Source organism: Crocuta crocuta, unplaced genomic scaffold (genome assembly GCF_008692635.1).
Source record: "Crocuta crocuta isolate KB4526 unplaced genomic scaffold, BGI_CrCroc_1.0 scaffold222, whole genome shotgun sequence".
Lineage (NCBI taxonomy): Eukaryota > Metazoa > Chordata > Mammalia > Carnivora > Hyaenidae > Crocuta > Crocuta crocuta.
This window is the reverse complement of record NW_027528806.1, coordinates 174,119-186,174: the sequence shown is the minus strand read 5'-3', so window position 1 is coordinate 186,174 and position 12,056 is coordinate 174,119. Positions and strand designations below refer to the sequence as shown.

The following is a 12,056-nucleotide window of genomic DNA, read 5'->3' as shown; positions in this document are numbered from 1 at the left end:
AGCTCATTCTGGTTTCTTTGACAGCCTTTGGTTTGAGCTTTAAGCCTATTTCTTAACAGGCTTGAGGGGAAGTTGAAGAAAAGTTACAGACACAAAAGAACACAGTGATGTCCCTTTGAACAAAGGTAGAGAGTGTCAAGGGTCAAAAGCACACATACAAGATCTAAATCTGAACAGGAGAGAAACCTCATTCCCTGAATCTTCCAGAAAGGAAGTAAACAACGGACGGATGTGGGCTGGGGTGCCTGGGTGGCTCAGTCGGTTGAGCCTCCAGTTTATGCTCAGGTCATGATTCATGGGTTTGAGCCTTGCTCAGACAGCTCAGAGCCTGGAGCCTGCTTCGGATTCTGTCTTCCTCACTCTCTGCCCCTCCCCCGCTTGTGCTCTGTCTCTCTCTCTCTCTCAAAAATAAATAAATTAAAAAAAAAATGGATGTGGGGACAGATGAGCTTACAAAGGGACCTTATTTAAGAGTTTCCATTTTCTCAGAGAAGTAGGAGGCAAGAGTGTTCACTGAACTCGAGAGAGAAGTAGGAATGGACCAGGGAAACTGGGAAGAATGATTGACATTTAAAATGGGAAAGAAAGATGAAAAAGGACAAGAACAAATTAAGGGAGGAGCAAGAGCTACCTAAATCTTTTTTTTTTATTTTTTAATGTTTATTCATGAGAGAGGGGGAGAGAGAGAGAGAGAGAGAATGAGTGGGGGTGGGGCAGAGCACGAGAGAGACACAATACAAAGCAGGCTCTGAGCTAGCTGTCAGCACAGAGCCCAAAGCAGGGCTCGAACTCCCAAGCTGTGAGACCATGACCTGAGCCGAAGTCAGTCGCCTAACCGACTGAGCCACCCAGGCGCCCCTAGAGCTACCCTAAATCTTACATCTCTGCCCTGGAACCAGTTGAGGGTGAGGGTCCCGCTGGTGTGAGAGACTTGGGAGAGGGCTCCACTCACAGCAGCAGTGTATGCCTCCGGAGCAGGGTCCCACCAGGCTCCCACATGACTGGGGCTGTACTTGGCCTTTCAAGGAAGCAAGCAGGAAGAGCTGGTCACTGCACCTCCAGCCTCAGGGTGAAGGGCACTGAGAGTGGCTGATTCTGAGTCCTCATTAGGGACCCAACCAGCGTGGTCCCCCACCTCTCCTGCAGGGTCACCTGGGTCAGCACTTTCAGTTGCTCTTGGCCACAATGGCCACTATATCCCAGCAGGTTTAGCGTCATCAAAGTCAGAGCTCAAGGGTGGGTTAAGAAGGACTAGTATTGCTTTTACAGGATTAGAACTAGTTTGTACAAGAGACAAACTAGTTATTGCATGATTGTGATGACTCTACTGTGACCTATACTGGAAATCCTCTGGTTTTCCACATAGGGTCGCCAGAACGAGACCTTTAGGACACAGTGCCCTCTAGTGGCCTTAAGGCCTCACTGCACCTTTCTCTTGAAAAGACCTGAGCATTATGCCCCGAGGAAGTGAGGCTGGGTGGTGAAGCAAAGTGACCAGCACTGGGACATCAGGGAGACACCTACCTAAAGGGATAAGTAAAGACCAGTCTTTCTCTTACCTGAGCAAAAATGCCACCTCTGCCAATTATGAGCCCCATGCATTTGCAGTCCTCATGGATTTGACTTACTTCTTCCTGGGGAAGTGGTTGGCGGCTCATCTGCAAATAAAAATACCTCCTATTTGGATTTGAATTGTTAGACATTACTTATCAGAGAGAGAAAAAAGCAACTCAAGCTATCAATACTTTTCTTTCCCTCTCAATCTCTCTCCTGACTGTAATGGAATAAAGCTATTAGAAAAAGAAAGCTGTTAATTGCTGGATGGAATTCTTTGGGGGTAGGTAATGTTATTAAAAATATTAGTTTTTATTCTAATTCATCCCAAATTCTCAAAAATAAAACTGAAGGTGAATGCAGATAGACAGTGATGCTTGGCTCTGCTAACAGCTATCCTGGGAGCTTGTTTTTTTCCTAGCCCAATTTGGAGTGGCCTTATTCTCAACTCTTCACTTTGTTTTGCTCAGGTAAAGGGCTCATTTCAAATTCAAAGAGATGGCTCCAAGGTTACACCAGGGTAGGAACAATCCAGGCTTTCCCTGGGTCACAGCTTGGCCTGGGCAGCTGGGGTGGGAAGACTGTCTCATCTCCCTGGCTTGTGGATTTCGCTCTTTCTCCCCCAAGATTTAATCCTTCAGGGTTAGGAAAAGTAAGCACTTTGGGGTGGGGATTGGGGACAAGAAGCTGTTTCAGGTTACCAGGCATCTTACATTGGTCTCTACTTGGGGGTCCAGACATGGTCCAGCACTGGGCTGAAGGCTGGTGCCTTTTCTGTGTCTGTCTTCTGAGCCTGATTACAAATGCTTCCTGTTGATTTAGTCATTTCAAGTCTGACTGTGTGTCTGCCTGACCTGGAAGACTTCTCAAACCACAGACATTTGGGGCTCGGCTTTGGCCTATGGAATGAGGAGACTTGGGGCAGGCCTGGGCATCTGGGTTTGTAAAATGCTCCGCAGGTGCCCACCCTGGGAATTACTGCTGCGATCCTGTCTTGAGTGCTGAGCACGGTCCGCGCTGTGGGTCTCTCTTCTGCCGCATGGCTGTAGTGAGCATGGTCTCGCTCTCTGGTTTCAGATGCATGAAGCATGATCTTGTCTCGGGGGCCGACCCCTGCCATCCTTGGGAGGCAGAGGAGAGCTACTTCCAGGGGTCCCAGCTTTGTGCTTCTTGGGGCTGCCTACCCTGCCCCCCTCTGGACTTTGGTATATATCTCCTCCCTGCACTGGTCCCCAAATCTTCATTCCTTCTTAGGACTCAGTGTCCCAGGAAGACCACACCTCCCAGAGATGCTCACATTTTTGCCTGACTTAAAGCTTTAAGATAAGGAAAATCATATTCAGACTTGCAAAGTGCTAGTAATGAGGAATTGGGATGAGGGACAAGACCAGGATCTTCTCATTGATCCCAAAATGTCATCACGCATTCCTGCTTGTCCCTGATGTTCTCATCTAGCAGGCAAGGAAGACCAAAGAATGACAAAATAATTGAGGTAAACTGTGAGAGCCGTAAAGTGGGCAAATGTGGTGTGGGGATAATGAGAGGTCAGAGGGCGCTCAGCACCCTCTGGAAAGGTTTCCTGAAGGGAGGTTGGGTGGGTGGGGGCCTGGTGGATAGTAAGGATCTGGATAGTATGTGGAGTTTGGCCTCACTCTGGACTGGGCCAGCACCCTCTCTGCTCCCCTGCCCATTTTCTCATTCACTGGCTTCAGCTGTTATGACTGATTGAACATTTTGTATGCGTTCCGCAGGGAAAAGTGGGGCTGGAAACTGAGGCAGAGTCCAGGACAGGCTGCCCGGGCCCCGTGCTCAAGCCTATGTCCCCGCTGCATCATAACCAACTGGGTATGTTAGTAACTGACCTCTCACTGGGTGTGGAATGTAGCTTCATGTTTGTCTTTCTTTGGTGGTGTTGTTAATCAGCATGTAAATAATTATAAAAGTAATCCATGGTTATTGAGAAAAAAGCCTTAAGCCGAAATGGAAGTCCTTAAAGGAAAAATGGAGTTTCTGCTCTTCCCGTCTTCCTCCTCCGTTCACCTCCTGTTGATAATTTCATGTGAACCAGACTCTTTTTCTATCTGCACAAATACATCTATAGGCATATTTAGAAATAATAAGTCATACTTTATAATGTTTTTCAATTTGCTTTTTACAATTTACAATATATCTTGGACATCTTTCCATGTTATTTTATTTGGACCTCACCTTAAAGGTTGCCTAGTATTTCAGTGTTTTGGTAGAGTAATTTTTTTACTTGTCTATCATTGGACGTTTATGTTGTTTCCATTTTTTTATGATTATAAACAGTCCTGCAAACAACCCTGTTTGTCTATATCTTCACACACTTCTGTGAGTATTTGTTCAGGACATATTTCTAGGTGAGGAATTGCTCAAAGTTTAAAATCTTGATAGACACAGGGGGTGGGGTTGGGGGGAGGAGTTAAGATGGCAGAGATGTAGGGTGACCTTTCCACTTCCCTCAGACACAGTTGTATTGAGGTCAGAACACTTGGAACGCCCAGGAATATGGTATGCGGGGTGACAGAAATGTCTCCACAGGTGGACAGAGACAGCTTGGTGGGCAGAGGTGCGTGTATGCAAATTGGGAGAGATAAAGCAGGTGGTGTAGGCATGGAGGGGAGGTGACCCCTTCTGTGAAGTGCTTAAAAGGAGAGAAAAAGCTGTGGATTGTGGTTTTGTGTTAGGACAAGAGAAAAACCTCTCCACACCACGGACTGAGGAATAAGAAATACTTCCTCTGTACTACTCTACTTTGTAAACAGCCATAGGAGCTGAAGATTAGAGTTTTCAAGGGGTGCCTGACTTTCTCTGGACCGGAGCTGCCACCATGTGTGTGGGTCTGGGGGAGGGGAATCAGTCCCTTGCTTGGTAGCAAATTCAGAGTGCTGGGGGAGGGGGATGGCAGGGAGAGCTGTCCCTTCCCTTGAGTACTGTCAAGGGAGAACATGTATCCCAATGTTTATACCAGTGCTATCAATAATAGCCAAATTATAGAAAGAGCCCAAATATCCATCAACTGATGAATGGATAAAGAAGATGTGGTATATATATAAATGGAATATGACTGTCAATGAAAAAGAATGAAATCTTGCCACTTGTAACAACATGGACAGGACTGGAGGTATTGTACTAAGTGAAATAAGTCAGTCAGAGAAAGACAGATATATGATTCACTCAATGGAATTTGAGAAACTTAACAGAAGATTATAAGGGAAGGGAAAGAAATGTAAGTTATAAACAGAGATGGAGGCAAACCATAAAATACCCAAAAGGAATAAATACCTAGGTATTCCAAGTGTTCTGAGGCAAACCATATAGAGAACAAACTGAGGGTTGATGCAGTGGAGGAGGAGGTTGGAGAGTTGGAGAAAATGGGTGATGGCAACTGAAGAGGGCACTTGTTGGGATGAGCACTGGGTGTTTTATGTAAGTGATGAATCATAGGAATCTACTCCTGAAGCCAAGACTACATTGTATGTTAGCTAACTTGACAATAAATTATATGTGTATATAATTTTGTAGACACAGACAAATTTCTGTCTAAAAGGCTCTAATAATTTTGTAGACACAAACAAATTTCTGTCTAAAAGGCTCTATTAATTTATGTCCTCACTAACAGGAAATGGGAGTTTTAGTTATGGTGGACAGTGGACAGTGTTAAGGCAAGTTCTGAGCTACTTAATTACATGAACATGGTCTGACGTGTTGCAGGACCAGAACTCACTCAAAACTCTTTGAAAATATTTATCATCTACATGATTACTGTACTCAAAAGTGTATAACTTAGGAAAATAAGGTATTCCTACATGAAAACCAAATCAACAAATACATGGTTTGAAAGATCTTTTCAAATGAGATTTTTAGGCAGTGGATGCTAGAGGGATTCTCTGAGGCCTGGAGCCCCTATCTAGGGAAGAATCAAAGACAAACTTTAGGGAGGAGGTGTGATGAAGAGCTGGATCTGGAATAAGGCTGAGATTTCCACAGGTAGATATAGAGAGCAGAGTCCTGTAGCCCATGCTCAGGAAAAAGTTTGGGTGACATTGGATGTAGGGAAGTGAATGGCATTGAGTGGACATTGAATGGAACTTAGGAATGGACTAGCTGGGATGTAAATCTGGGTGGTCTGCCTTCAGAGCCCATGCTTAAACTCCCAAATGGTAGAGGAAGAGAAAAATAACTCATTCAATAGATAGTATTGTATAGCCTATTTTATTTTTCCACAATAGAGCTTGCATATTTTTCCATATCAAACATATATCGCTATATATTACCTTAATTTAGCTTGGACTGTATCAATGGCCATTTAGGAAGATTCCGATGTTTTACTATGACAAATGAAGTCCCGATGAACATTTTTATTCATGAGTCTCTGAGCACATAGAAGCTGGATTTGGAGCAGTGTGTTTTCCTCTGTGGAGTCAGGACTTTGGAGCATAGATAGCTTTGAGGGGGGTCTTGGGTTGGGGACTGGAATGGACTCTTCTGAGCCTTAACACAGCCCTTGACTGGCACACAAGCTGAAGATAAGGATGCTATGGCCTGTGAGCCAGAGGGCCTAGTCTCATTTTACTTTTATTTTGCTATTGTCTTCTCTTAGCTTTAAAATCTCGTTTAAACAATCCAGCTTTGTATTGTCCCTACTGTGTGGCATTAATGGAAGCATCTTATGTCCATGGTCTGGTGTGAGCTGTAAAATAATTGAGCATCAACCCTTCTAAACTAGGATGCTGTGTTGAGATCAAATAGCAAGAAGCCACTTAAGAGAAAGCTAGATAAGGGGTTAGTCTTACTCTTCACCTTGGTGCCATGATTCTCTCCATGTTGCTCGCCTCAGTGAGTCTAGACTTTGTGTTTATGGAGGGGAAGGACTTGGGCTGTAGGGGGAGCAGTGGAGACACAGGGAAGTGTTTGAGAGACATGGCCAAGAAAGGATCAACAGGACTTGGCACTGGAAGCAAGGGAGAGGAGGAGTCCCGGGCTATTTTCTGGCATTGAGGCTGGGTCCTTGGAGAACAGTGGAGGGTGAGAAACAGAAACAGTGAACTTGGAGGAATAACTGGCTTTGGGGAAAATGCTAAGTTCAGTTGTTATCATACTGAGTTTGAGGTCACAGTGGGGAATGTCATCAGAAAGTCACACCCTGCCTGGTTACTTGGGAGATTGAAAAATATTCACAAACAGACAGACACAAAACCTTATCGATCCTTAGTGTCCTCACCCCAAGCCATCAGCACAACCCACTCCTGGCCTTCTCCCTTACTTCCACGAGCTCTCTGGGTCACGTGCCCCTCCCCAGAAAACTTCCTCCCTCCCCATGTCTAATATTTTTTCTTATTTCTAATTTTTTAATATTCAGTCATCACCAATGCTCTCTGCCTAGTCTGGCAGGGAAAATATCATCTCCCTGTTCCAATTGCCCTCCTTTACGTCCCTAGAACCTTGACGACCTACTAGCATTTTGTACTCCCTACTTATCTCTGATGGGCTTTGCTGAGTGTCCCTGGTTGTGTGCTCTCTCCCTGAGAATGAATGAAGTGACCTTGTAGCTCATGCTTCAAATTTTAACCCTACTGTCTCCAAGAAGTCACAGAGAGCACTGTAGATGAGAACCTACCTTATCCTTCACCATTTCTATTCCTATCATGAGGCCTTTGCCTCGGACATCTCCGACAATCTCAAATTCATCCCGCAGCTCAGCAAATTTCTGTAGCATGTAGGTGCCAACTTCTTGACTGTTTTCCTGTAGATTTTCTTCTTTAATCACCTGTTTAGAGAAATTCCCAAATGGCCTTGCATTAAAAGAAAAGTTCTAAATTGACTGGGAAACACAGAGAAATAAATCCATATGACCTTCTTTATGGAAACTTGACCAGACAAATGGAACCCAAAGTCTAGTGGGACCATGGCATGAACTATAAAATTTGCTGTAAGGAGAAAAAGAATCTTGGAATAGGGAATACTTTCCCCAAGCCCTCCTCATCCTCAGGGGTGGTTAAATATTTAGAAATGAATAGGGGTGTCTGGGCGGCTCAGTCTTGAGCAGCCGACTCTTGATTTTGGCTCAGGTCAAAATTCCGGGGTCAAGGGATCAAGTCCTACATTAGGCTTTGCAATGAGTGTGGAGTCTGCTTAAGATTCTCTCTCCATCTCTCCCTCTCTCTTTCTCTCTCACTTTGCCCCTCTCCCCCTTCCTGGACTCTCTCTCTTTTTCTCTAAATTAAAAAAAAATTTTTTAATTTTATAAATTTAGGAAAGGTAAAAGATATGTTTCAACGCAGTGTGTAACACAGATTCCCTAATCCTGAGGTTCATTATTGCCAGGCTTTGCTCAGAACTGGGATACAGTGATGAAGACAAACGCTCTGAGGGAAGATATGTTCACTGGGAGCTTACTGGCCTTTGTTTAGCAGCCCTCAGTCAGACACAGGCTGTTGTTGCTCAATTGTCCCACCACAGGACCTTGGCCTTGTGAGCTAAGGGGAGCTCTGTGAGGGCTCTGAAGATATAAAAATATTTTCACATACTTCCACTCATGGCAGAGACCGTGATTCTTGACAACTATCCACAGTACACTACATTTAGATTTATTTGATAATAATTGCATGACTCCATGACTCTTGATGTTTTTAACGTATTTGTTCACCTATACCCTCTCTACCTGGTCAAGGTGACACAACACTTTTAAAAAGCTGGCAATGTCTACAAAATGAAGTCAATGACACATTCTTGACTATACTTTTTCATTTTGTGATTTTATCATATTTGAAGATACATTTTAATTAGCAAGGCAAGCTTTTACTTACTTAATTTTATTTAAAAATACTTCAGAACATTTTGAGTAGGTGAATCATGTGCCTACTTTAAAAATCAGTAGAAGAATTCTCATTGACTCCTGTCCCCCAGTCACCAAATTTCTCTCCTCATAAACAACCACTGTTACTCATTTTTGGACATTCTTCCAGTAGTACCTGACACTTTCCTAAACAAATGTTATTGTGCATATCAGCAAGGGCAGTTAACAGGTAAGACACCAGGGAAAATCAATGTGGTGGGGCTGAACAACAGCTAAATTACCTAGTTTGTCCTATAAAACTCAGTTTCTCCTTAGTCTTTCTGTGGATAACTGTACAAAAAAAGGAAGGAAAAGTATAAAGGAAAGGACAAAAATTAACCTGAAATCAAGGATAGCAGTTGGTAACTGCTATCAAACATCACAAATATAAAAAAGAAATTTCAGTGCTACCAGCTCGCCAGCTTTTCTTATATTTCCGAGGCATGTGAGGTATATTTTGTATTATTTTGTATCTAATACTTCAAGCATCCAGAGTAGATCTTAAAAAAGGGTGAAGAGACAGAATAATAACTGGAAATCTAATTTTGTGAAGTGGTAATTAACTCTTCATGGTAATAATGAAACGTCATAGAGTTTGGATAATGTGTCTATGGTTTTGAAGAGTGATTTTGTGAAGTGAGGAATGGTGTGACTGCTGGAACCTACCTCAAGCACAGCTGATCCAATGGAACAGGCCATGGGGTTCCCTCCAAAGGTATTGAAATGATGCATGCGTTTAGCCAGAGACTTGGCTATCTCTAGAGGGAGAAAGTGAAAAGTGGACAAAGAGTGACACATTCCTATCTATAATCTCCCACCACATCACTTGAATTAAATCTACTCTCGTGTTGTAGTAATAATATATTTCATGGCATCAAATCCAATCCATTCTTCATTCACCAGATAGTGGATGTTATGAACGGAATTATGCGTGTGTCTTCACTCCCCCTGACTCCTCTTCCTATGTTGAAGCCCTACTCCCACTGTGAATATATTTGGAGATACGGCCTTCCCTGGAGATACTTCAGGGAAGTAGTCAAGGTTAAATGAAATCATAAGGGCGGGGCCCTCATAATACTGATGTCTTCATAGGAAGAAAAAGAGACACCAGAGCTCTCTCTCTCACACACACACACACTCTCTCTCTCTCTGAGGAAAAGGATATGCAGGGACACAGAAAGAAGTTGGCCCTCTGCAAGAGAGATCTCACCAGAAACCAACTTTGCTGGCACCTTGATCTTGGACTTCTAGCTTCCAGAACTATGAGAAAATAAATATGTGCTGCTTAATTCCCCCAGCATGCGGTGCCTTGTTATGGTAGCCCAGCTGACTAATCCACTTACTCTATGGATAAGGAAAAATTGCTTATTTACCGAATTAGAAGTGTGATAACAAAATCTCTACTGTATTGTGTGAATTGAAAAGTAACTTAACACTTGATTTATGGGAATTTACATGGGCCTTCATTTGGTAACCCTTTTTTCTGTATTATACTCTTGGTTCTAAGCAGGAAATCTTTTTTTTAAATATTTTTATTTATTTCTAGGAGAGAGAGAGAGAGAGAGACAGTGTGAGCAGGGGAGGGAGAGAGGGAGATACAGACTCCGAAATAGGCTCCAGGCTCTGAGCTGGCAGTCAGCACAGAGCCCGACGCGGGGCTCGAACCCACGAACCGCGAGATCATGACCTAAGCGAAAGTCGGACGCTTAACCGACTGAGCCACCCAGGCGCCCCATCTAAGCAGGAAATCTTAAAAAAACCTCACATGAAGGTTTTAGTAACATAATTCCTGGATTGTTTCAGGTGAGCATATATATTGTTCATTATATTTCACTTTCTACATCCACATTTTAGTACCTAGAACAGGGAGAAACTTAGCATGTGTGGCTCCATGTTGCTTCTATTTCCCTTGCTGCTGTGACCTATAGCTTAGAAACTTCTGCTTCACTCACAAGTAGGCATGTTAGTCATTGAAGGAATGTTGCTTACAGCTGAGATTTGCAAAGACTGCTTTTTCACTGGAAACCTACATCACTTGAGGAGATAAGGAAGTGCAGACAGAAATGCCTGTGCTACGTTTAAGATTTACAGGAAGGGCATGACCAGCTTCCTGTAGGCAAAGATCAAATGGCCAAAGACAAAGAGTTATAAGACCTCCTCAGATGTCCATAGATATCAGTCACCTTTGTCTTCCCCCTTTTGCTAACAAACAAGAAGTTTGAACTTTGATCCGGGGGGAGAAGTCTCTTTAGGATGACAGTCAACCATCCTCTAGGTTTGCTGGCCTTTCTGACCCCAACATCTGGCCATTCAAATTATTGGTTTGTCATGCAGCAAGCACACCAAATTGGACTCAGTATCATACCTGTATTCAGTCAATAAAATAGTGAGATATCACAGGGTACTTAATTATCCTTTAGTATTGTTGATGTGGATACTACTGGTGGAAAAACAAAACAATTTAAAGATTTTTAAAGAAAAACAATAAAAACCATTTTCTGTAAAACCTCACTAAAATTGAAAATATGGTTTATTCTTATGTTCATTTTATAGAATATTCGGGCTAAGTGAGATTGTATTGCATTTGTTTTCTTGATGAGACATAAACAGAAACCTATCACTCTGGACCTTAAGTTTATACCATATTGGAACAGTAAGGCCAAGTAAGAGTCTCCTTCAGAATAAGATTCCCTTGGAAAGTTCATAGTTAGCTTTGGGTTGGTGAAAAAGGATCTCAGCTTTGGGTTGGTTAAAAAGGGTTTGATTTTGTGGTACAATTTCCTCCACCTCGTTAGTGTGTGAGAACCCTGCACTTCATTGTGTGGGTAGGAGAATTCATCTTCCCTACAGCAAGAGCAAAAAGAGCTGGCATCCTTCCATCTCTTCCACAGTCTGACAGGCTCTTTCTCTTTATCATTGCTTAGGAAATGCACATACAGTTCCCATCACTGTCTTCAACCCGCACAAACTCCAAAACCCATGTTCTCTGTCATCACCGTTACAGGAAGCCCAGAAGCAAATGCAACCTGCCCATGGGTTCTACCTGGAGTTGTCACAACTGCTGCCATGGGAAAGCCATTTCCAATCCCCTTAGCCATGGTGACAATATCCGGCAGGATGTCGTGGGTTTGGAAGCCCCAGAAGTGAGATCCCAGCCTTCCAAATCCTGTCTGCACCTGATGGAAATAGATCCAAAATCATTCAAAACGTTTGAAGTAATGCTGGCTTTTCTGACTTGGATCTCTTCTCTTTTTTCCTCCTCTTCTTCAGTATCACCATTGCCAGCCATCGTCATTACCATTTTTGTATAAACAGGGACAGCACTTAATCTGGGTCTGAGCTTTTAGTTACCAGAAGCCATTTACTAGGTTTGTGGGATTTTGGATATATTTCTTAAGTCCTCTGAATCTATGTTAACTGTGTTAAGTGAAAGTAGTAATAGCAAACATCAGAGGGCTGCTGTGAGGGTCGTCTAGTGGAAAGGGACATTTGGTTAGCAATCCTTAATCGATGTCTCCAGTGTGTAAGGCAGCAGGCTGGGCAGAACCTCCCTGTGTCCACCTGGATGTGGCAGGAGTTACAGGGAGTGGATTGCGGATGGTATGGCTGCCACAGGGCCCGCATAGGCTAGTTATTCTCTTCC

At 43.3% G+C, this 12,056-nt stretch overlaps 1 protein-coding gene across 1 annotated transcript in view; it reads right to left on the bottom strand.

Moving 5' to 3' along the window:
• AGXT2 (alanine--glyoxylate aminotransferase 2) overlaps positions 1 to 12,056 on the bottom strand; it is a 36,243-nt gene that overhangs the window by 8,948 nt on the left and 15,239 nt on the right. The window contains exons 8-11 of the mRNA XM_077755793.1: positions 11,457 to 11,589; positions 9,080 to 9,171; positions 7,196 to 7,345; positions 1,560 to 1,658 (exon numbers count right to left, since the gene is read on the bottom strand). Of these exons, the coding sequence (XP_077611919.1) occupies positions 1,560 to 1,658; positions 7,196 to 7,345; positions 9,080 to 9,171; positions 11,457 to 11,589 (474 nt within the window). The remainder of the gene's footprint in view (positions 1 to 1,559; positions 1,659 to 7,195; positions 7,346 to 9,079; positions 9,172 to 11,456; positions 11,590 to 12,056) is intronic.